Raw genomic sequence first — 24,618 nt, 5'->3', positions numbered from 1 at the left:
TCACGCTGTAGTGCATGCATGTACACACACACGTCCCCAGACGGAGGCCCGCTTGCACACCCACACTCAGGCTATGCACGCGGCACAGGCGGGCTGTGAAGTCACGCTGTAGTGCATGCACGTACACACACGTCCCCAGACGGAGGCCCGCTTGCACACCCACACTCAGGCTATGCACGCGGCACAGGCGGGCTGTGAAGTCACGCTGTAGTGCATGCACGTACACACACGTCCCCAGACGGAGGCCCGCTTGCACACCCACACTCACAGGCTATGCACGCGGCACAGGCGGGCTGTGAAGTCACGCTGTAGTGCATGCACGTACACACACGTCCCCAGACGGAGGCCCGCTTGCACACCCACACTCACAGGCTATGCACGCGGCACAGGCGGGCTGTGAAGTCACGCTGTAGTGCATGCACGTACACACACGTCCCCAGACGGAGGCCCGCTTGCACACCCACACTCAGGCTATGCACGCGGCACAGGCGGGCTGTGAAGTCACGCTGTAGTGCATGCATGTACACACACGTCCCCAGACGGAGGCCCGCTTGCACACCCACACTCAGGCTATGCACGCGGCACAGGCGGGCTGTGAAGTCACGCTGTAGCGCATGCATGTACACACACACGTCCCCAGACGGAGGCCCGCTTGCACACCCACACTCACAGGCTATGCACGCGGCACAGGCGGGCTGTGAAGTCACGCTGTAGCGCATGCATGTACACACACACGTCCCCAGACGGAGGCCCGCTTGCACACCCACACTCAGGCTATGCACGCGGCACAGGCGGGCTGTGAAGTCACGCTGTAGTGCATGCATGTACACACACACGTCCCCAGACGGAGGCCCGCTTGCACACCCACACTCAGGCTATGCACGCGGCACAGGCGGGCTGTGAAGTCACGCTGTAGTGCATGCATGTACACACACACGTCCCCAGACGGAGGCCCGCTTGCACACCCACACTCAGGCTATGCACGCGGCACAGGCGGGCTGTGAAGTCACGCTGTAGTGCATGCATGTACACACACACGTCCCCAGACGGAGGCCCGCTTGAACACCCACACTCACAGGCTATGCACGCGGCACAGGCGGGCTGTGAAGTCACGCTGTAGTGCATGCATGTACACACACGTCCCCAGACGGAGGCCCGCTTGCACACCCACACTCACAGGCACAAACATGCAGCCACACACGTGTGTGGAGGCGGCAGGTCCGCACCCCCACCGATGCACACCTTACGTGCACACACGCTGGCACGCGTGTGCTTTTGTGGGCTATAGGGTGAGCAGTCTTAGGCTGTGCCTCTCGTAGCCCTGGGCCCCTCCTGCCGCGGATCTGACGGCGACAGGCCCCGCTGTGCTGTGGGGGCTGGGTCTTACCCCGCCGCAGGGCTCCCGAGAGGCTGGGACTTGTGCCCATCAGCAGACCTCTCTGGGGTCAGCCCGCCCACCCCCGCTCCAACCCAGAGCCTTCCAGCCTCAGGAGGAAGGCCGTGAGAAGCGAGTGCAGGATGGGGGGGGGGGGTGCACCATGCACAGTACAGCGAGCCTAGTCGGCCAGGCGGGCCCTGACTCCTCCGCACTTTGGTCTGGAGGCCTGGAAAGCCCTGGGGCCGGGGGGCGGGGCTCCTCTGCTGTCCTAGCAGGGGGTCTGGGAGCATGGGCGTGGCAGCTCACACGCGGGAGGCGGAGGCGGGAAGACTCTGCGGTCCACACAGCTGGACTTCGTAGCAAGATCCTCTTAAAAACAAAACACGGGTGATGAGGTGAGGTGGGTCTGCACCCGTCAGGAGCCCGAGCCCCAGCCTGATCTCTCCCCAGGGTCTCTGCGTGAAGAGATGGGTGCTGGGTGGGTGCCGGCCCATGCCCGTGTCCCCCGGGACCCCTCCAGGGGTGCGCACGAGGGGCACGCTTGGCCCCAGCTGCCCAGGCAGGGGAGGGGAGGAGCTCCCTGTGTGGAAGGCACCTGCGCTGCCCAGCCAGAGGCCGCCGTGACCTCGGGGCGCGGACGTGGGCTCAGCTGGGCTCTCCCCGGGGAGGGGCTGGAGGGACCCAGGTAATCCCATCATGTGGGTCACCCAGACTTTGCAGGGCCCAAGGGAGTCCGTGGGGCAGGGCTGGGGGCACCGAACTCAGCAAGCCCCCGGTGGGGCAGGCCCTACGCCCTTCATCTATTCCACACGCCAGCCAAGGGCCCAGAGCAGCCAGAACAGCTGTGGGCGGGGGGCCGGAGCGACCGTCCCGGGGAAGACCCGGTGGGCGGGCCCCATTGGAGAGGAGGGGCTCCCCCGGCCGGCTCTTGAAGGGGTGTGGGGACCCCGGTCCTTCCCCATCGGGGCTTCCTGGCCACCCTCCCCTCCAGAGCGTGCTTGCCACACAGGCTCACGACGCGGCAGGCTCCGCGCCCCCCTGGCCCCGCTGCCGTGGTGGGAAGCTAACAGGGCGTTCCTGGCCATCAAGCTCTGAGTTCTGACTTGCAATTCTGCCTGAGACGATGCCCTCGGAGATTGTTCTGGAAGCTCACTGCAGGGACGGCCCTGGGGCTCCACATCCTGGACTTTGCCTGTCCACCACAGTGCACAGCCCAGTAGACACCTGCGTCTGAGAGAACTCGGCTGGGGCCTTGAACTCCTAGCTGGATGGGGTGGTGTCAGGCTCTCTGCGTGCACTGTCACGTAGAGGGGGTGAGACGGTGCTAACGGTGGAGGCGACTGCCTGGACTGGCCTCCCACCACCATCCTAACACTCCCACCCCTCGAGGGGCGGGACTACCACCCCCTACAATCTGCACCTCCCTCACCAGGGCCCCCCAGTTCCTCAGGATGGGCCTAACCTCACCTGAACTTGGGTGCACATCAGCACATTGCTCCTCGGGCTAGGAACATACTGGAACAGGATGGCTAGACAGGTGGGGAGGTGGGAGGACAGCTGGATGGGCGAATGAGCCGTGTTCTCGGGAACCTGGCCACAGCACCTGTGTCAGGAAATTCTGTTGACTGCGGGGCTCGAGGTTGCTGCCCGTGGACTGTCTTCGTGTGGGTCTGGAGTTGCGGGAAGGGTCCTAGCAGGCCTGGGCTGACACCCTGATGGGGCTGGGGTGACAAGAGCTGGGAGTGTGGGAGGTCTGAGGGAAGCTGCCCTCTTGGGGTCCCTGTCCAGGCGAGAGGCTGTGGTGTCAGGAGCCCTCCCCCAGCCCTCCCCCGCCAGTCTTCAGGAGGGGGCAGCAGAGCTCCTGCAGTCACAGGCAAGTAACACACTTGGGCCGCTCGCTCAGGGACTGCCCAGCCAAGGGTGTGTGGGCGGGAAGCCCGCCCAGCCTCCCCTCACCAGCCCCTGACTCGGCTGGAGGGCCCCACCCCTACACCTGCCGGAACTCAGCACCCAACCCCACTCCCTGCTTCCTGCAGGAACTGCCTGGGACCCCCTCCCACCCCACCCACCGAGCCCCTGGCCAGGACCCTATTCCCCAGCGGCCACCAGGCTGAGCCTCTAAGTGCCGAGAGCAGGGCACCAGGGCCGTTCCTGAAGGCTCAGACCGCCCTGAACCCCTGGATGCAGACAAGACCGGCAGCTTCCAGCCATGTGCGGGGTCCTCGGGCTGGATTTCCTGGGTACAAGGCCAGGCTCTTCTAACCCTCCCCACCCCCGCCCGTGCAATAAACACACAACACTCAGTACATACAAAAAAAGAAATGTAATTGAAATACTTGTATAAAAAATATGATCTCCAGACGTCTCACGCTTTTGAACTGAAAGAACCCCACCGGGTGCCTAAGCGCACCAGGGTCAGAAACACAGCTGCTAAAATAAATTAAGGGCTTGAGACTCTGTCCCGCCCAGCTTTCAGAGCCACAAGCAGACTGTACAGGTCAATAATTTAACCCCCACCCCCAGTGCAGAGTGTCCAGGGTGGCAGTCGCGCCCCCCGCCCCCCGTCTCGGTACAAGGTCTCCTCCAGACAGGGGCGAGCAGGGTGGGCCTCGGTCTCCTCTCCCTGCCAGCCGCCCCCAGGGGTCTGGAGAGACCACCGCTCAGGAACCTCAACAAATAAATTAAGCTTAATAAATAGCCCCGGCAGGACAGGGGTGCCCTGTGGGGTGGGGATCACACCATAAATAACAGACACAGACGCTGGCACAGACACGGACCGAGTGTGCGGGGAGGCAGGCGGGCAGCTCCGCCCGGCTGTTGCATTGCTTGTGCAGGGACGACCCAGACGAACACCGTGACACTGGAGGGAGGGGGGTGGGCACGAGGCCGCGGTGCCCACTGGTGGGCGTGCCCCGGGTCTGCAGGAAGGAGCAGCGGGTGGGAGAGGTCTCTGGTTCAAGTATCCACCCGGGGCAGGCGGGACCTCACTTCCCCCGGAGCCGGGCCGGGGCTGTCTTTGGACAGAGGAGCTCAAGGAAACCCGGTCCCACGGAGCAGCGTTCAAAAAGGCACTCAAAGCTAAGGAAACGGGCCCGGTGCCGAGGGCAAAGGTCACCATGGGTCAAAGATCACTGCTTTTCAAGGAGGCATCCCACGCCAGGGGGAGTCAGGCCCCTCTCACAAGCTCTCGCTGCTGGATGTGGTGCTCTCCCCATCGTCCGCGTCCAGGGCGCGGAGCCGGAGGTCGCAGCTCTGAGAGACACTTCCTTCTGCCCCCAGCATCCAGGGGTGGGCAGCGATCTGGTCCAGGGAGGGCCTCGCCGAGGGCCGCAGGGAGAGACACCACTCGATGAGCTGCTGGCACTCTGGGGAAGAGATGGGGGGGGGGGGTCAGGAAAGGAGGGAGGGGCGCCCTGTGGCCCTCCCGGGCCCAGCCAGGGGCGGCAGGCCCACCTGGGGAGAGCCTCCTCCGGAAGAGCAGGCGGCCTCGCAGGATCTCCTCGTCCTGCTCGAAGGGGACGTCCCCGCAGACCATGTCGTACAGCAGCACTCCCAGGGACCACACCGTGGCCGAGCGCCCGTGGTACCGGTGGTAGCGGATCCACTCCGGGGGGCTGTACACTCGGGTGCCTAGGATGGAGAGGAACGGGGGGCAGGAAGTCAGGACCCCAGGCACCGCGCGCTCTGGCTACCTCACTCCTATTATCCAGATTCTGCTAGGCATTGCCCTGAAAAAACCCCCAGCGCGGGAGGGGGGGGGGGGTGGGGGGGGAGAAGGGGGCGGGGGGGGGGGGGGGGCCGGAGAGGCCGGGCGCAGGCGGTCCGGAGCCCAGCGGCCTGGGAGGGGCGGCGGGGCGGGGAGGCGCGGGCCGCCGCGGGAGGGCTGCGTCACATGAGCCTCGGCTCGGGTTTCACAACAAACAGAAGGAGGAGGTCACAGGCATCCAGCCCAGGAGGAGCGGGAAGAGGAGGGGCCGGCCGGGCGGGCGGGGGAGCGGGGAGCCCCGGCTTCCCCGCGCTCCGCAATGCGGGGATTTCTGGTGCGGCGCCCCCGCGCTGCGCACGCACGCACGCACGCAGGGAAGGCCCGCCCGGAAAGGGAGGGGCGCGGCGCCCCGCGTCACGCGCACGCCCCGGGGCTCCCTAACCCCCCCACGCGGCGGGGGGACCCCCGCGCCGCGGCCCCGCCCGCCGGCTCACCGTCGAAGTCGGTGTAGACCGTGTCCTTGAGCAGCGCGCCCGAGCCGAAGTCGATGAGCTTGAGCTCGCCTGAGCGCAGGTCCACCAGCAGGTTCTCGTCCTTGATGTCGCGGTGCACCACCCCGCAGCCGTGGCAGTGGCGCACGGCCGCCAGCACCTGCGCGAAGAAGCGGCGCGCCAGGGGCTCGTCCAGGGCGCCGCGCTCCGTGATGAAGTCGAAGAGGTCCTGCGCGGGCTCCGGCCGCTCCAGCACCAGCAGGAAGCCGTCGGGCCGCTCGAACCAGTCCAGCAGGCGGATGACGCCGCGCGCGCCGCCCGCCGCGCCCACCTTGCGCAGGAGCACCACCTCCAGGGGCACGGCCGCGCCGCCCTGGGGACGGGGGGGGGGGGGGTGAGCTCCCGGCCTGCGCCCCCCTCCCCGGGACTCCCGGGCTCCCCGACCCCCGGCCTGCGCGTCCCCCTCCCCAGGACTCCCGGCCTGCGCGCCCCCCCCCGTCCGGACTCCCGGCCTCCCCGACCCCCGGCCTGCGCGCCCCCCTCCCCAGGACTCCCGGCCTGCGCGCCCCCCCCGTCCGGACTCCCGGCCTCCCCGACCCCCGGCCTGCGCGCCCCCCTCCCCAGGACTCCCGGCCTCCCCGGCCCCCGCGTCCCCCTTCCCGGGACTCCCGGCCTCCCCGACCCCCGGCCTGCGCGCCCCCCTCCCCGGGACTCCCGGCCTCCCCCAGCCCCCGGCCTGCGCGCCCCCCTCCCCGGGACTCCCGGCCTCCCCAGCCCCCGGCCTGCGCGCCCCTCCCCCGGGACTCCCGGTCCCCCCTCCGCGCCCCCCGACCTACCAGGCTGCCCCACTCCGTCACCCGCTCCTTGACCACGTGCTTCACCGCCACCTGCGGGGAAAGGCGGGCGGGCGGGCGGTCAGGCCGTCGTCCCCGCGACGCCCTGGCCCCGCGCTCAGCCCCGGCGGCCCGACTCACCGGGAGCCCGTCGGCGAGGCGGCTGCCCGCGTAGACCGTGCCGAAGCCGCCGCTGCCCAGGACGGCGCCCACCTGGTACAGCTTCTCGAAGCTCTCCCTGTCCGCCTTGGCTGTGGGCACAGGCGGGCGGGTTGGCACCGCGCGCGGGGCGCCGGCCCCCGCCCGGCCCCGCTCCCGGCCCCCGCCCCCCCGCGTACCCGGCTGCAGGATCTTCACCGGAAGGTGGTCCACGCCGCCCGGCCCGCAGAGGTGCGCCAGGGAGCCGAACTTGGAGAGCAGCATCGCGGGCGGCCTCGCGCCGGGCGCCGCCTCTCACCCGGCCGGCGCGGACGCGGGGGGGGGGGGCCTCCCGGGACGCGGACGACGCGGCGGGCCGGGCGGGCCCGAGGCCGGCGCTCGGCGAGGCGGCCGCGCGGCGCAGTCGCCCGGTGACCGCGCGGGACGGCGGGGAGACGCGGCGGGCCGAGCGGCTCAGACGCCCCGGCCGCCTCGCCCCGGGGTTTTGGGCCGCGGAGGGCCAGATCCCTCCGCGGGGGCGGGGCCTCGCGCGGCCCCGCCCCCCGCCCCGTGGCTCGAGCGCGCGGCGGCTCGGGGCCAGCCAACGAGGCGCTGGGACCGCCCGGCGCCGCGGGTCGGGTCGTGGGGAGCCGCGCGAGGGCGGGGGCGGCTACTCTCGGGGACTAGCTCTCCGTAGTAGAGTCGCGGAGGCGCACGGCGCGCTGCGTCCGCCCCGCGCGCTCACTCGCTCTGCGCAGGCGCAGCTCGCGGGGGGGGGCGGCGCGGGGGGGCGGGGCCGGCGCCGCCCGCCGCGCGGGTGGGGCCGGCAGAGCCAATGGGAGCCGAGGTTTTGAAAGGACACGGAGGAATTAGGGCAGAGCCAATGGGGAGCGGGGGGCGTGGCCGCGTGCGCGGGCCCCGCCCCCAGGCGGTGCGAAGGAAGGTCACCGCGGGGCTCGGTGACGCGCGCGCGCGTTCCTTCCCCCGCACCCCGAGTGGGCGACCCGAGCGCGCCGAGTGCGGGGTCCCCAGGAGAGCCGGAAGTCGGTGGGGATGCCTTTGCCGCCGGGGCCGGCGTCGGCACCGCGCGTGGGCCTCGCCGGCGGCCCCCGCGCCCCGGTGCGAACGTGGCCGGCCGGGAGACGCGGGGCCCCCGGGAGCCCTGAGCAGGCCGGCCCGGCTGGGCACCGCGACGCCGGCACGCAGTCCCGGCCCCGACCGCGCAGCCGCAGCCCCGGGGGCCCCCCACCCGCCCTCCCTCCCGAGGCCTGGGCCCGCCGCTGCCTCCCCTACTCCTGGCGGGGGTCCACCCGCCCACCGCCCCCGGGCCGCCCTGATCTGGACCCCACCGCCCACCGGCCCCGATCGGGACCCGGGCCTCCAGACCCGCCTTTGCCACGGGTGCCCCGGCTCGGGGACGGCCCCACAGCGGGTTGATGGCAGGTACCCGTGCACGTCCGGATTTGAGCACGGAGGCTGGTGTTCCGGGGCCACTGAGTGACTGCACCCACCCCTGCCTCAGAACCTGGCTTTTCCTCCTTCACTGCCACCCGCCGCTCCCCTCGGCCCCGCCCTCACTCTGTCCCCCAGTGCCCTGGGCCCAGGCCCTGCTGGAGGGGGCTCCTCTCTTGCTTCTCCTACCCCTTCTTGCCCTTTGGGCCTGGTCATTCCGGCGTTCTGTAACTGGGCTCCTGGCGCAGTGTCGGGTGCTCTCCTGCCATGCAGGCCCCAGGGCTCCTCACCACAGGGTTGCCAGGGCTTCTGCCCTTCCTGCCCATCCTTGCCCCGTAAGCCCTCTCAACCCCAGCCAAGTCCCATACAGGACACCTATGTGGTTTTTCTTTGGGGCAGGCGGTTCCTGGAAGATCTATGGCGTTGGGGGTGGGGGTGGGGGGGGCGGCCTGGCAAACAGCTCTGAGCCTTATTGAGTAGGCCCAGCCCACCAGCAGCAGCAAGGGGGCGCACCTAGAGGTGGGAGAGGCTGGGAGAAGGGAGCTGAGCCCCGCAGGCTGTAGAGGCCTGGCCTTAGGCTTCCCACCACAAACATAGGGGGCCCAGGTCCAGGCCAGTCAAACACAGAACTGTGAGCAGGGAAGATCCTACAGAAAGTCGGCACCCCATCCCTCCCCCAGCCCCCGGGCGTCCCGCCCTCCTTTGCTCATGACCGCTAAGTTCACACTGCGTGCAGTGAACTGGAGGTGAGGCTAGCCGGACCCACGGGGTTCCCTGCCCGCCACCAGGAGGGCGGTGCGCGGCTGGAGCAGTGTGTCCAGGCTAACCTCCCTGACTTAGAGTAGGAGGGACGGGGCTGAGTCCCGGGCCCTCTCCCCTCACAAGCCCTCACACCCACTCACACACAGACGCTCATGCTCAGAACAGCTTGCAAACACACTTGCACACTCAGGCATATCATCACGCCCACCTGAGACATGCCCATACATGGAGGGGCGGGGAGGGCGGAGTCACTGCCTCCCCCCGCCCCCATGCCCCCTGCTCCCCTCCTCTCAGGCTACCTCGGGTCCTCCTCTCTTCCTCCTCCTGGTAGTCTTGTCCACTGCCGGTGTCCACGCCAGTGACACGGCCACTTCCATCGGCCTGTGTCCAGATGGTCCCTGGGTGTCCCACAGGTCTGCCTGACTCTGTCCTGGTCATTTTTTGTGCCTTCTCCAGACTGGGCCATGCCCGGGGTCTCCTCCCCTGCCCCCCACTTCCTACCATAGCCTGTGGCTCTGTCCCCGCTCCATCTCCTTCTCCCTACTGGCCCACTGTCTTCTGCTCCTGACCTTGTCCTGGAGCTAGTGTCCCTTCAGCCATTGGGGGCAGTCCCAGCCATGAGCAGTTTACTTGTGCCCCAAACAATCTAACCTTTTTTTTTTTTGTCTGTCATGGGGCTTGAACTCGGCCTGGGCGCTGTCCCTGAGCTCTTCAGCTCAAGGCTAGCCCTCTACCACCTAAGCCACAGCGCCACTTCCAGTTTTCTGGTGGTTAATTGGAGATGAGAGTCTCATAGGCTGCCTGGGCTGGCTTTGAACCATGATCCTCAGGTCTCAGCTTCCTGAGTAGCTAGGATGACAGGCGTGAGCCACCGGCACCCGGCTCAATCTAACCTTAAGTCCACTACAGAGGCTGCTGGCCTTGCCTGGGCTGGCCTGCCACCAGCCTTTGAGCCCAGCTGGACAGCCACCAGATGGACACAGCTGGCGCGAGCACCTGCTGCCACCCATGGCCCCCGTTCACACCCTGACCCCTGGCCCTGGAGTGGGAGCGAAGCCAGGCCAGCCCCACCCCGAGCCTGGCCCTGGCCAGTCGGGTCAGCACGGAAGAGGCCGACCTGCCACCCCTGAGCCCGCTGGCCCAGGGCTGCAGCGAGAGGCTGGCAGGAAGCTGCTCCCGCACAGGTGATGCCCTTTCCCCTCCTGCCCCAAACGCCTGGCGCGGCCTCTCACCCACGGGGAGCGAAGCCAGCGGACCCAGCCAGGATTTTGCAATGGTTCACCAGAGGTGTCCAGAGTTGAGGGGCCGCCAGCCCGTGTGAACTCTAGCCACTGTGGCAGAGGCGGATGGACACCCCCTCCCCGCCCAGGGGCCCTGTCCTGTCCTGGGGCCTCCACCCAGGCCCCCCTGTGTGGACGGGCGGCCTCTCCCTCTCAGCATATGCCGTAGAGGAGGTGTTAGCCCTGAGCCACCCAGGGACGCCCCCCCCCGGGGCGCCGCCCGGCCTCAGCAGAGAAGACCCTGAGGGGGCAGAGGGTGGCCTGCTGCATCCAAGCCTGAGCTAGACTCTCAGTGGGACGGACCGTGAGCTCCCATGGTCCCGCAGGCGGCCTGCAGCTTTCTCCGGGAGGGGTGAAGCCAGAGCCAGCCCGAGCTGCGTGGAGCTGTGGCTGGTGTGGCAGCGGCCGGCGGGAGGGGCCCTCCTCACCCAGCACTGGCCTGCAGTCAGGCTGGCTCCACGCAGCCGCACCCTGGGAGCCCCCCTTCCCGTGCCTGACACGGGTCCCCTGAGGAGACGCTCCTCAGACCCCAGCCCCGGGCTCCCCCCCACCCCCCCCCTGCACCCGGGCCAAGGCCCCACTCCGCTCCTGCTCCGGCCCCGCCCCCCAGCCCCCCCGAGCCCCAGCCCCCACGTGGTCTGCAGGGTGGGCCTCTGCTGGCCGGGGGCCTCCTGTGAAATGCCCCCCCACCACACCCGGCAGGTGTGCGGGGGGGCTGCCATGGCCGCACAGGCCCGGAACTTCACCCATCCACTCTCAGGGCCCTCTCAGTCGGCAGGGGGACCCTCAGGCCAAGCAGCCCGGGTGGTGGAGGGAGGAGGGGGAGGGTTCCCTCCCCCCCCCAGTCCTGCGGGGCTCAGGTCACCAGGGGCGGGAGGCGCCTTCCGCAGGGTGCACTCGGGGCCTCTTCAAGTGGCACAGCCTCCCAGACTAGGGCAAGGATTTGGGGACCTCACTGTGGGCGTGATTGCCGGCCTACAGCCGTCCCTCCAGATGCCCTTCCTGCCTGTCTCCTGGGCCCGGCACACACCTGCACCGCACGTCAGCCTCGGGATCCCGCTGTCGGGTGTGTGCACGTGTGTGTGCGCGTGCGTGCATGTGTGTGTTCAGAGAGAACAGTGACCTTCACAGGAGCGGGGACTTGGGGGAAAGACAAATATGTGGGTGGCAGCTAGCCCTGCCAAGGTCTCAAACAGGCGTGTTGCTGCCAGAACATGAACTGAGTCCAAGAACAGGTCAGGCTTGGACAGAAGCAGGGCAGAGCAGATGACGAGCTTCAGGTCAGGCTTGACCTGGCCCCTTCCCTGACAGCCCTGAGCAGCTCCCCCACTCCTGAGACTGAGTCCTTGTGGGCCTCCTTTAACAGCTCAGAAATGGACCTGGGGGAGAGGGGGGCAGGTCCCTCGTGCCCGGGCGTGTGGGGGTGGTCCAGGTGGTTCTGAGGAGGAAGTCATGGGACCCAGAGTTCTGCCTACAGAGAAAGGACCGGAAAGGACTCTCTCCGTATCAGAGGCACCTGCCAGCACACGAGGCTGCCAGGAGCCTGCCTTTGCCCCCTGGCTCCTTTCGGGTCTGCTGGGAGTGGGTAGGGGCTGAACCGGGCAGCCACGGCAATGGACTTAATCCAGAAGGCGGACCCTGTCCTTCGGCAGGGCCCTGGTGCTCTGGGGTCTCCTGGCCCCCCCCCCCGCCCGCCTTGCCTGGAGGCCCTGGCCACCCTGGGATCCGAGGCGGGGGGGACCCCTCCCGCGCCCCTGGAGACGCCCGTGTGCCGAGGCCTGCCGACCAGGCTGGTGGGGGGCTGGCCTGCCCTCCTGAGCCCTAGGACCCGGGTCCCCGGTCTCCTTCGGCGCCGCTGGGGGAGGGGCCGGGAGGCCTGAGTGGCCGAGGGGGCAGAGTCCGGGGCTGCGGGGCAGGACCGAGGCTAGCTGAGGGCTGCGGGGCCACTGGAGACCCGGAGGAGCCCGCGCACCCCGCAGCGAGGTGGCTGGGGTGGGGCACCCCACTGAGCAGCGGCCGGGCTCCGCGCCAACCGCAGGGCGCTTCCTTGTTCCTGGGAAGTGGCGGGGCACGCTGGGCCGGCACGACACCGTGCCCGCCTCTGGAAAGGGGGGTACCCCGGCTCTGCCCCGGCCGACCTGAGCGCCTCCTCTCCACAGCGGCGCGTGCTCTCCAGGAAAGGGCAGCGGAGGACCCACCTGGCCGGGAAGGCACCCCAGGGTGCCGCGGTGGCTGGCCAGCTGGGGGGGGGAGCTGGAGAGCGGCGCGTCTGAGTGCACCCCCGTGCCAGCCCCGGGGCACGCTGCGCTGGCCGTGTGCGCTCACAGCGGGGGGGGGGGGGGCGTGCACACCCGCGGGCGGCCCATGCACACCCGCAGGCGGCCTGCACGCCCTCGCCGCCTGCGCACACTCAGCGGGGGTCCGTTCACACAGCGGGGGGGCCGTGCACACTCACAGCGGGGGTTCGTGCACACAGCGGGGGGTCCGTGCACACTCACAGCGGGGGGGGGGCGTGCACACCCGCGGGCGGTCCATGCACACCCGCAGGTGGCCCACACGCCCCTCGCCGCCCGTGCACACTCACAGCGGGGGCCGTGCACACAGCGGGGGGGGTCTGTGCACACTCACAGCGGGGGTCCGTGCACACTCACAGCGGGGGGCCGTGCACACAGCGGGGGTCCGTGCACACAGTGGGGGCCTGTGCACACTCACAGCGGGGGTCCCATGCACACTCACAGCGGGGGGTCCCATGCACACTCACAGCGGGGGGGTCCGTGCCACTCACAGCGGGGGTCCATGCACACTCACAGCGGGGGTCCGTGCACACTCACAGAGGGGGTCCGTGCACACACAGCGGGGGGGGGTCTGTGCACACTCACAGCGGGGGTGTCCGTGCACACTCACAGTGAGGGTCCCATGCACACTCACAGCGGGGGTCCGTGCACACTCACAGCGGGGGTCCGTGCACACTCACAGCGGGGGGCCGTGCACACTCACAGCAGGGGGTCCGTGCACACTCACAGCGGGGGGCCGTTCACACAGCGGGGGTCCGTGCACACTCACAGCGGGGGGTCCGTGCACACTCACAGCGGGGGGTCCGTGCACACTCACAGCGGGGGGCCCATGCACACTCACAGCGGGGGGCCGTGCACACTCACAGCGGGGGTCCATGCACACTCACAGCGGGGGGCCGTGCACACTCACAGCGGGGGTCCGTGCACACAGCGGGGGTCCGTGCACACAGTGGGGGCCTGTGCACACTCACAGCGGGGGTCCCATGCACACTCACAGCGGGGGGGCCCATGCACACCTCACAGCGGGGGGGGGTCCGTGCACACCCCGCAGGCAGCCCACATGCCCCTCACCGCCTGTGTACGCCACACTCACAGCGGAGGGCCCGTGCACACTCACAGCGGGGGGGCCCATGGCACACTCACAGCGGGGGGCCGTGCACACTCACAGCGGGGGTCCGTGCACACACAGCCGGGGGGCCGTGCACACTCACAGTGGGGGGCCGTGCACACTCACAGCGGGGGGCCGTGCACACTCACAGCGAGGGGTCCGTGCACACTCACAGTGGGGTCCATGCACACTCACAGCGGGGGGGTCCGTGCACACTCACAGCGGGGGGTCCGTGCACACTCACAGCGGGGGTCCGTGCACACACAGCGGGGGGGTCTGTGCACACTCACAGTGAGGGGTCCGTGCACACAGCGGGGGGGCCGTGCACACTCACAGGCGGGGGGCGTGCACACTCACAGCAGGGGGGATCCGTGCACACCCGCAGGTGGCCCGCACGCCCCTCGCCGCCCGTGTACGCCACACCTCCTCGCTCTCTTCTAGAACCCACGGGCTGCCAAGGCTCGGGCCTGCCCCAGCCGCCCCCCACCCCCACCGGGTGGGCACAGCCCTGGCCCCTGGGGTTGGGGTGGGGTGGTCAGGGCTGGACGCCGGGTCTCACCGCTGTCCGGATGCCATGCTTAGAGCCCCAGCGAGCTCCCGTACGGAGATGGAGGGACGGCCAGGGCTCCGGCGAAGTGGGGCTGGGTGGGCTCTGGGGGTCACGGGAGCTTGGCCCTCTTGGGGCACGGACACCTTCCCGCCTGGCCTCCCTCGTCAGCCCCGTGGCCGAGCCGGCTGCCGCGGAGTGGGGGGGAACTCTGTGCTTCCACGGTGGCCGGGCTCCCCGCTCCCAAGAAATGCCCTGTCCCCCCAGCCCACCCCGCGGGACCCCCCTGCCCGCTCCCGCTGTCCCCCGACCGGGGGGCCCCCTCCGGGCTGCGGGTTGCCCCCCTGGTGCCCCCGGGAGGCCTCGCTCCGCAGGGAGGCGCCTTCCTGGGCTGGGCCAGAGCGGCGGCCGAGCTGTGTCCCGGGCTCGGCCCCACACCTGCCTCTCCAGCGGCTCCGGACCTGCAGCCTCACCCGGGAACGGGCCGAGCCCCACCGGGCCTAACATCCCGTCTTTGGGGGCTGCCGGCAGACGCCCGGTGCGAGGTGGCGGGCGCCGCGGCGGGGGGTGGGGGGGCTGCTCTGGCCCTGCCGGGGGTGGGGGGGCTGGGACATGACTCGCCCTCCTCCCAGTTCCAGCCGGGCTCAGGAAGGAGAAGGGAGAGCCACCTGTCAGGACTGCAGGGGCCCCATTCTGGAGCGGGGTGCTCAGATGAGGAGCCGCTTTCTGCCCAGCGCAGTCACCTGAGCAGGTGGGGCTGGGCCTCCCGTCTCCCCGAGTTACCGAGTTTCCCAGTACGGTCCACCGGGGATGGGGGGGGCTGGGCCGAGGGGACGCACCCCCACCCTCCCTGGCCTCTGCCCCGAGGGACAGGAGGCGGGCGGCTGGGCCCTCCTCGCCCCTCTCTCCTCCTGGCCACGCCTGGTTGGCGTTCCCCGTGGCTTCCCAGGCCGGGCAGGGAGGGAGCTGCTGACTCGTGGTTTCTGGGACGCGGCTGCTCTGTGCTGGGGTTTCGACCCGGCCCTGGTGTCCCCCCTCCCAGGCGGGTGAGCCGGTGGCTGCCTCTGAGACCCAGGGCACCGGCCGCCCTGGGGGCCAGCCAGCAGAGGGCCCCCCCCCCGGCCACCCAGCTTGCTGCTGCGCCCCAGTACCCGGCCTGACCCGAGCCTGGTGCCCCCCGGCCTGTGGTGCTCCCCGCCCCAGGGGCCTCCGCCCCCTTCATCCTAGGCAGCCTTGCTTCTGAACGCATCCTACTCACTCAGGACGGAGCGTGCCGTTCTCTGTACCCCAGCCGCACCACGGGCCAGCCACGGCGTGCGTGCCGGCCGGCCGGGGGGGGGGTTCAGGAGCCCGGGCCTGGGGAGGGGGGTTGTCTCTTGGATCCTGCCATTCCTGGTGATGCCACAGCCTGTCCAAGAGGGGGAAGCTAGCAGGTGAGAGACAGGGTCTACCCCCCCTCCAGGCCCCGGGTCACCCTCCTTTTGATCCTCCTCTGCCCGTGGGGAGCGGAGGCTGGTGGCAGGCTACTGGGGCGGTGGCCACACCGGCTCAGGATGGGGCTGGGGCCGAGCTGGAGAGGCAGGGCCCGGGCCTTCATAGTTTCCTAAGAGAGCCCGGGGGAGGTGCCTGGGGAGGGGCTGGCAGGGCGAGAGGAGGGCCGGCTCCGAGGCCGAGGGGCCTCTGCCAGGCTCGGCGGCCCTGAAGCCCGGTTGGCTGGGACCTACCCCCAGCAGAGGTGACTCCGGCCCGTCCGGTGGGGCTGGGACCCCGTGGTCAGAGCCGGGCAGGAGTGGCGTGGGCTAGCCTGCTGGCGGGGTCATGCGTGTGCAGAGTAGGACAGATGTCGGGGCGGCCCTGCTCCAGGCCACACCAACGGCTCTGGGGGGCCCTGGCTGTCTGCTCGGGGGTCAAGGCCTCATCCACCCCCAGGGCTCAGGCCCAGTGAGGCTCCCTGTGCCGGGTGCTCTGCGCGGTTCCTGGCTCCCATACTGGCCCCCCAGTCCTGGGGGGGGGGGGGCGGCGGGGGGCGGCTGGGCACTGCCCACCTCTTCTGGTTCCCATCCTGGCCTCCCAGGCTCTGCTGCTCCTGCTGGGCCACCTCCAGGGGAGCCAGCGCCTCGGGCAGGTGGCTGCCTGCCCACGCTTGCTGTCGTAGGTGATTCCCCGTGACGCAGGCCCGGGCCTGTTCCGCCCGCCTCCTGGCTGGCCCCAGTCCCCGCTGTCCGTGTGAGAAGTACGCGCACGCATACGGACACGCACGCACACACGCACGCATGCACGCACGCACGCTTCACCGCCTGCACAGGGCTGGCGTGGCCGTCCCGGGTCCCGCCCGGGGCCTCCAGCCTCGGTCACCACAGGACACCTTTGTGAGCCGGCGTCCCACACCTGGCCCCGGGGTGGGGGAGGGGAAGGGGGGCTGTGGGACCCCAGGCCCGGGGACTGGGGAGCTGCGTGTGCCCACCGAGCCCCCTCCCGCCCCGGGAGCCCTGGGCGTCTCCAGCTGGGTCCTCCTTCCCTCAGGTCAGTCCCTGGGGAGAGCCCTCGGGGGCGTGAGTGCACGCGTGTGCGCACGTGTGGGGGGGCGCGTCCCCGGGGAGCTCCAGCAGCCCCTGCCGCCCACTGTGGACTCCCCAGCTGGGACTCGGCTGGCGTAGGATTCAGTCACCACCCCCTGCGCCTCCGGCGGCCCAGCCCTGCCCCTGGGGACGGCGCCCCTGCCCCCCGGAGGCCGTGTGCGGGCCGGGTCCTGCGGGGCAAGGCGCGGGCTCGGCACGCGCGTGGGCCGGCCCCATGAGTGAGCCGTGACCCACGGGCGCGGGCGCGGGCGGCGGGGGGCGGGGGGCGGGGGGGGCGGCGGGGGGGGCGGGGGGGCGGGGGGCGGGGGGGCACGCGCTGTCCGTGTGGAGAGCACGGCGGGGCCTCCGGCCGGGTGCCGAGTCCGCGTGGGCCGGGGGAGGGGGCCCAGGGCCACGGCGGGGGGGGCAGGCCGGGCAGGCCGGGCAGGAGGGTGCCTGGGGACACAATGGGCCCTTGTCCTGCCCCGCCGGCCTCCCAGCACCCTGTGCAAACACACGCCCCGCTCCAGCCGCACACCGTGTCCCGACCGGCCGTGGCCCCGGGCCAGCGGGGAAGTCGGCCCGGCCGGGACACGTGCCGGGCCGGCCCTGGCGCCTGCGGTGGCCGAGGAGCCCCCCACGAGGCGCCCCGGCGGCCTCTGGAGGCTCCTCTGTGGGGGAGAGGGCTGCCCCCCCGCCGGCCCCCGCCGCGGCCCCCTCCCCCGCCTTGGGTCGCTCGCGTGTGACGGAGGCCAGGCCGGCCCAGGCTCTGCTGCCCGCTCAGAAAGCGCCCCGGGAAAGCGCCCCGTGAGGGGCTCCCCCCGTTCCTTGCTCTCCCCAAGCCCTGTGCCTCCACTGCTCAGCTCGGCACGCCTGCCCCGCCTGCACGGAGAGGATCTTGGCCGGGGCAGGGCTCAGATTGGGGGGGTCCCGGCCCCCCCTCAGCAGGGCAGAGCCTGGGTGACAGCACAGGGATGGGGGCGGGGGGTCCCGGCCCTCCCTCAGCAGGGCAGAGCCTGGGTGACAGCACAGGGATGGGGGTGGGAAGGGGGTCCCGGCCCCCCCTCAGCAGGGCAGAGCCTGGGTGACAGCACAGGGATGGGGGCGGGGGGTCCCGGCCCTCCCTCAGCAGGGCAGAGCCTGGGTGACAGCACAGGGATGGGGGTGGGAAGGGGGTCCCGGCCCCCCCTCAGCAGGGCAGAGCCTGGGTGACAGCACAGGGATGGGGGTGGGGGGTCCCGGCCCCCCCTCAGCAGGGCAGAGCCTGGGTGACAGCACAGGGATGGGGGTGGGAAGGGGGTCCCGGCCCCCCCTCAGCAGGGCAGGGATGGGGGCGCTGCCACAGCTAGGCCAAGTGTGGACAAGGAGCTCTGAGGCGCAGGGCTACCCGGGTCCTTCGCGGGGCAGGAAAACACCGAGACAGATGCCACCAGGACCCACGGCAGGAAGCCGGCCGGGCAGCCGGGACACGTGCCACCACCAGGTCCCGAGAGTCCCGCGGGGGTCCCGGGGCCCCGAAGCGCTGCCCTGGGGCTCCCGACACGGAGCAGCCTCTCGGGGAAGGCCTGTGTGGCTCGCCCGGCGGGCAGCTCTGTGTCTGTGGCCCCGACCTGTCCCCTCGGGACGAGCCTGGTGGCGGGTCCAGCTTCGCGTCCTCGGGAAGGGCCAGGCCTCAGCCCCGGGGGGCAGCTGCGGCTCCGCCCTGCCCTGTGGATTCCCCCGGCTCCTCCTGCCGCCCTCTGGCCGCCTGCCCTTCCCACGTCGGGCCCGGGACTCTGCCGGGCAGCACCGCGCTCGGGACGCCGGCGGCCGTCGGGGCTGCAGTCCTGGCCGCCTCAGCCCCACGTGGTGCTCGTGCCCGGAGCCCGGACCGGCAGGCCAGGGGCCCGGCCCCACGCTGCCCTGGATACAGAGACGTCCTGCGGCCTGGCCACCTGACCTTGCCGGGGCCTGGGGCCCGTCCCCCCCCGGGGGCGTCTGGGACGCCATGGGGGGGCAGGGATGCCCAGGGCGGGGCAGGACTGAGGTTGCCCTGGGCGCAAGCTGTGGCAGCCTGACTGAGCCCGGGGGGGGGGGGAGGGGGGGCAGAGCCAGTGGTTCCCAGGCAGCCCTGGTGCATATCGGTGTGGGAGGGAGGGGTGTGCAAATCATGACCTCCCTCCCACCGCTGCCCCCAGCAGGCTGACCCCACTTCACCCTACAGGCTGACCTCCCTGTCCCCACAGACTCACCCCCCCCGGTTAACCTTCACCCCCTCAAGCTGACCCTTCCACCCCACAGACTGACCCCCCTGCCCCGCAGACTGAGCCCCCCCACCCCACAGACTGACCCCCTCCACATGCCGACCCCTCCACCCCACAGACTGACCCCCTTCCACATGCCGACCCCCTCCACCCCACAGACTGGACCCCTCCACCCCACAAACCCCCTCCACCCCGCAGACTGACCCCTCCACCCCACAGACTGACCCCCCACCCCACAGGCCGACCCCCCACCCCACAGGCCGACCCCCCCCCCACCCCACAGGCCGACCCCCCCACCCCACAGGCTGACCCCCTCACCCCACAGGCACAGCACCCACATGCATCTGGCCTCATGGCTAGTCCCAAACCCAGAGCCCCACCGAGCCTGGTCGTTCTCACCAGGCGTCCCTGTCGGTCAGGTGCCATGCCCGCCTCCACCCCTGCCTGGACTTCACTATCGCACCTGTTAGGTTTAGGGACTTAGTACAGTCCTATGTATCATCTCATGGTTTCTGGGTGGGTCTGAACTCCCGCTGTGGTTTGGCTGTTGTTCTCGGGCTCAGGATCTCCAGCAGGCAAAAAGCAGGTTGACCTGGGCTGCCATCTTTTCCAAAACGTCACCCATGGCCCTTCCCCAATGCCGAGCCCAGCTCGCCACGGGATCAAAGACCATGGCGATGCCAGCTCCAAGGGATCTGGGAAGGGATCTGCCCTAGGTGCCAAGTCCCTGCCCCAGGGCAGCTCTGGGCACCCACGTCCCTGCCACCACAGACACCCAGCCAGAGCTTATAGTCACCCATAGGCACCTGGAAGCCGTCCACAGACACCCAGAGCAACACCTGTCCACAGACACCCGGGCTGACAGGCACCCACAGCCACCCGGCAGCCACCCACGGACACCAGCACAGTCGCCCACGGACACCCGGCACAGTCGCCCACGGACACCCGGCACAGTCACCAGATACACCCGGCACAGTCGCCCACGGACACCCGGCAGTCGCCCACGGACACCCGGCACAGTCACCCAGAGACATCCGGCACAGCCGCCACAGACACCCGGCAGTCGCCCACGGACACCCGGCACAGTCGCCCACGGACACCCGGCACAGTCACCCACAGACACCCGGCAGTCGCCCACGGACACCCGGCACAGTCACCCAGAGACACCCGGCACAGTCGCCCACGGACACCCGGCAGTCGCCCACGGACACCCGGCACAGTCACCCACGGACACCCGGCACAGTCGCCCACGGACACCCGGCACAGTCGCCCACGGACACCCGGCACAGTCGCCCAGAGACACCCAGCACAGTCACCCACAGACACCCGGCAGTCGCCCACGGACACCCGGCACAGTCGCACACGGACACCACGCACAGTCGCCCACGGACACCCGTCACAGTCACCCAGAGACACCCCGGCACAGTCGCCCACAGACACCCGGCAGTCGCCCACGGACACCCGGCACAGTCACCCAGAGACACCCGACACAGTCGCCCACAGACACCCGGCAGTCGCCCACGGACACCCGGCACAGTCACCCACGGACACCCGGCACAGTCGCCCACAGACACCCGGCAGTCGCCCACGGACACCCGCACAGTCACCCAGAGACACCCGGCACAGTCGCCCACAGACACCCGGCAGTCGCCCACGGACACCCGGCACAGTAGCCCACGGACACCCGGCACAGTCGCCACGGACACACGGCACAGTCGCCCACGGACACCCGGCACAGTCGCCCACGGACACCCGGCACAGTCACCCAGAGACACCCGGCACAGTCGCCACGGACACCCGGCACAGTCACCCAGAGACACCCGGCACAGTCGCCTACAGACACCCGGCACAGTCGCCCACGGACACCCGGCACAGTCGCCCACAGACACCCGGCAGTCGCCCACGGACACCTGGCACAGTCGCCCACGGACACCCGGCACAGTAGCCCACGGACACCCGGCACAGTCGCCCACAGACACCCGGCAGTCGCCCACGGACACCCGGCACAGTCACCCAGAGACACCCGGCACAGTCGCCCACAGACACCCGGCAGTCGCCCACGGACACCCGTCACAGTCACCCACGGACACCTGGCAGTAGCCCACGGACACACGGCACAGTCGCCCACGGACACCCGGCACAGTCGCCCAAGGACACACGGCACAGTCGCCCACGGACACCCGGCACAGTCGCCCACAGACACCCGGCAGTCGCCCACGGACACCCGGCACAGTCACCCAGAGACACCCGGCACAGTCGCCCACAGACACCCGGCAGTCGCCCACGGACACCCGGCACAGTCGCCCACGGACACCCGGCACAGTCGCCCACAGACACCCGGCAGTCGCCCACGGACACCCGGCACATCACCAGAGACACCCGGCACAGTCGCCCACAGACACCCGGCAGTCGCCCACGGACACCCAGCACAGTCACCCAGAGACACCCGGCACAGTCGCCCACAGACACCCGGCAGTCGCCCACGGACACCTGGCACAGTCGCCCACGGACACCCGGCACAGTAGCCCACGGACACCCGGCACAGTCGCCCACAGACACCCGGCAGTCGCCCACGGACACCCGGCACAGTCACCCAGAGACACCCGGCACAGTCACCCAGAGACACCCCGGCACAGTCGCCCACAGACACCCGGCAGTCGCCCACGGACACCCGGCACAGTCGCCCACGGACACCCGGCCACAGTCGCCACAGACACCCGGCAGTCGCCCACGGACACCCGGCACAGTCGCCCAGAGACACCCTGCACAGTCGACCACGGACACCCGGCACAGTCGCCCACGGGACACCCGGCACAGTCACCCACGGACACCTGGCAGTAGCCCACGGACACACAGCACAGTCGCCCACGGACACCCGGCACAGTCGCCCACGGACACCCGGCACAGTCGCCCAGAGGACACCCTGCACAGTCGACCACGGACACCCGGCACAGTCGCCCACGGACACCCGCACAGTCGCCCACGGGACACCCGGCAGTCGCCCACGGACACCCGGCACAGTCGCCCACGGACACCCGGCACAGTCGCCCACGGACACCCGGCACAGTCACCCAGAGACACCCGGCACAGTCGCCCACGGACACCCGGCAGTCGCCCACGGACACCCGGCACAGTCGCCCACCGACACCAGGCACAGTCGCCCACGGACACCCGGCACAGTCGCCCACGGACAACAGCACAGTCGCCCACGGACACCCGGCACAGTCGCCCACGGACACCCGGCAGTCACCCACAGACGCCCGGCAGTCGCCCACAGACACACGCACAGTCGTCCACGGACACCCGGCAGTCACCCACAGACACCGGCAGTCACCCACAGACACCCGGCACAGTCGCCCACGGACACCCGGCACAGTCGCCCACGGACACCCGGCACAGTCGCCCACAGACACCCGGCAGTCACCCACGGACACCCGGCAGTCACCCACGGACACCCGGCACAGTCGCCCACGGACACCCGGCACAGTTGCCCATGGACACACGGCACAGTCCGCCCACGGACACCCGGCAGTCACCCACAGACACCCGGCAGTCACCCACAGACACCCGGCAGTCACCCACAGACACCCGGCACAGTCGCCCACGGACACCCGGCACAGTCGCCCACGGACACCCGGCACAGTCACCCAGAGACACCCGGCACAGTCGCCCACCGGACACCCGGCAGTCGCCCACGGACACCCGGCACAGTCGCCCACCGACACCAGGCACAGTCGCCCACGGACACCCGGCACAGTCGCCCACGGACAACAGCACAGTCGCCCACGGACACCCGGCACAGTCGCCCACGGACACCCGGCAGTCACCCACGGACGCCCGGCAGTCGCCCACAGACACACGGCACAGTCGTCCACGGACACCCGGCAGTCACCCACAGACACCCGGCAGTCACCCACAGACACCCGGCACAGTTGCCCACGGACACCCGGCACAGTCGCCCACGGACACCCGGCACAGTCGCCCACAGACACCCGGCAGTCACCCACGGACACCCGGCAGTCACCCACGGACACCCGGCACAGTCGCCACGGACACCCGGCACAGTTGCCCACGGACACACGGCACAGTCGCCCACGGGACACCCGGCAGTCACCCACAGACACCCGGCAGTCACCCACGGACACCCGGCACAGTCGCCCACGGACACCCGGCACAGTCGCCCACGGACACCCGGCAGTCGCCCACGGGACACCCGGCACAGTCACCCACGGACACCCGGCACAGTCGCCCACGGACACCCGGCACAGTCGCCCACGGACACCCGGCCCAGTCGCCCACAGACACCCGGCACAGTCGCCCACGGACACCCGGCAGTCACCCACAGACACCCGGCAGTCACCCACAGACACCCGGCACAGTCGCCCACGAACACCTGGCACAGTCACCCACGGACACCCGGCACAGTCGCCCACGGACACCCGGCAGCAGCTGCTGCTGTGGGCTGCTATGGGCGCGCTCGGGCTCGGGCTGGGGCTCTGGGGTACCGAGGCCGCAGGCTCCTCCGCTCCCGCTGCTCTGCGGTCAAGGGCTGCGGAAGCGCAGGTTCCTCATGGAGAGGGTGGCACGGAGGGGACGGCGATCTAGAGGAAGCAGGACCAGGAAGCCCAAGCCTCCCCCTCACACGGACGCAGGGGGAGCCCACCTGGGCCCACAGGACAAGGGCTGGTGCTGTTCCCTGGAGCACAAGCCTGGACAAGCAAGGCAAAGATCTTTGTTAAGGAGAAGACCCTCCATTTAGTGTGTGTGTGTGTGTTCACGTGCACGTGCACAGCAGTACTGAGGCTTGCACTCGGTACCTCGCACTCCCTTTGTTCAGTTTCTTGCTCGTGGCTGGTTCTCTACCGTCTGAGCCAGGCCTCCAGTCTGGCACCTTGCTGGCTAATTGGAGATGAAGTCTCATAGGCTTTTCTGCTCGGGCTGATTTCAAAACCTCAGTCTTCAGATCTCAGCCTCCCAAGTAGCTAATCTTAAGAACATGAGCCTCTAGCACCTGGCCAAGACTCTCCTAGACATGCCAAAGGTCCTTCACCAAACACCCGGGGCCTGGGGGCCGGGGCTCCTGCCCACGCCTGTTTTCTGTGCAAGAGAGCGCCTTGCCGGCCTGGCTCGCGGGGAACTGCCTTGGGGACCAGGAGGCCCACGCCTTAGGGTGACTTTGGGGAGTGAGTTTCAAGGGTAGGGGTGGGTGCCAGCTGCTTGACGCCTGAGGCTGAGCCTGGGTCTGGGAACTCTGGGTAAGCGCAGCCCCGGGAGGGGCTTCCCCCTCTGGGCGGCCTGGCACGAGGCGGTGCCTGGGGCCGCTCTCCCAGGATGCACAGCTCGGTCTGGTCCTTGCTTGAGTTGGGGTCAGAGGAATCCTTGCAAGTCCGGCCTGCCCTGTGGGGCCGGCCACTCCGCGGTCCTGCCCTGTGGGGCCGGTCACTCCGCGGTCCTCCCGCGGTCCTGCACTGTGGGGCCGGCCACTCCGCGGTCCTCCGCGGTCCTGCACTGTGGGGCCGGCACTCCGCGGTCCTCCGCGGTCCTGCACTGTGGGGCCGGCCACTCCGCGGTCCTCCGCGGTCCTGCACTGTGGGGCCGGCCACTCCGCGGTCCTCCGCGGTCCTGCACTGAGGGGCCGGCCACTCCGCGGTCCTCCGCGGTCCTGCCCTGTGGGGCCGGCCACTCCGCGGTCCTCCTCCGCGGTCCTGCACTGTGGGGCCGGCCACTCCGCGGTCCTCCTCCGCGGTCCTGCACTGTGGGGCCGGCCACTCCGCGGTCCTGCACTCTGGGGCCGGCCACTCCGCGGTCCTCCGCGGTCCTGCCCTGTG

General features: G+C 70.4%; 1 protein-coding gene across 1 annotated transcript; it reads right to left on the bottom strand.

Moving 5' to 3' along the window:
• Positions 1 to 4,362: 4,362 nt before the first annotated feature.
• On the bottom strand, positions 4,363 to 7,053 carry LOC125345273 (serine/threonine-protein kinase pim-3-like). The gene is made up of 6 exons (XM_048337492.1): positions 6,747 to 7,053; positions 6,550 to 6,659; positions 6,412 to 6,462; positions 5,579 to 5,948; positions 4,832 to 5,008; positions 4,363 to 4,743 (listed from the first exon to the last, which is right to left on the bottom strand). Exons 1-6 carry the CDS (start codon positions 6,829 to 6,831, stop codon positions 4,556 to 4,558), a joined length of 981 nt encoding a protein of 326 aa, XP_048193449.1. The 5' UTR covers positions 6,832 to 7,053; the 3' UTR covers positions 4,363 to 4,555.
• Positions 7,054 to 24,618: the final 17,565 nt, after the last annotated feature.

Source organism: Perognathus longimembris, unplaced genomic scaffold (genome assembly GCF_023159225.1).
Source record: "Perognathus longimembris pacificus isolate PPM17 unplaced genomic scaffold, ASM2315922v1 HiC_scaffold_5458, whole genome shotgun sequence".
NCBI lineage: Eukaryota > Metazoa > Chordata > Mammalia > Rodentia > Heteromyidae > Perognathus > Perognathus longimembris.
This window is presented reverse-complemented; position numbering and strand designations above follow the sequence as displayed.

What these genes read in the sequence shown, in the direction of transcription:
- LOC125345273 (XM_048337492.1), bottom strand. Translation starts at nt 6,831, where the DNA reads ATGCTGCTCTCCAAGTTCGGCTCCCTGGCGCACCTCTGCGGGCCGGGC. An exon ending in GGTGAAGATCCTGCAGCCGG is followed by an intron (nt 6,660 to 6,746) that starts GTACGCGGGGGG and finishes CTGTGCCCACAG; the next exon opens with CCAAGGCGGACAGGGAGAGC. An exon ending in GGTCTACACCGACTTCGACG is followed by an intron (nt 5,009 to 5,578) that starts GTGAGCCGGCGG and finishes TCTCCATCCTAG; the next exon opens with GCACCCGAGTGTACAGCCCC.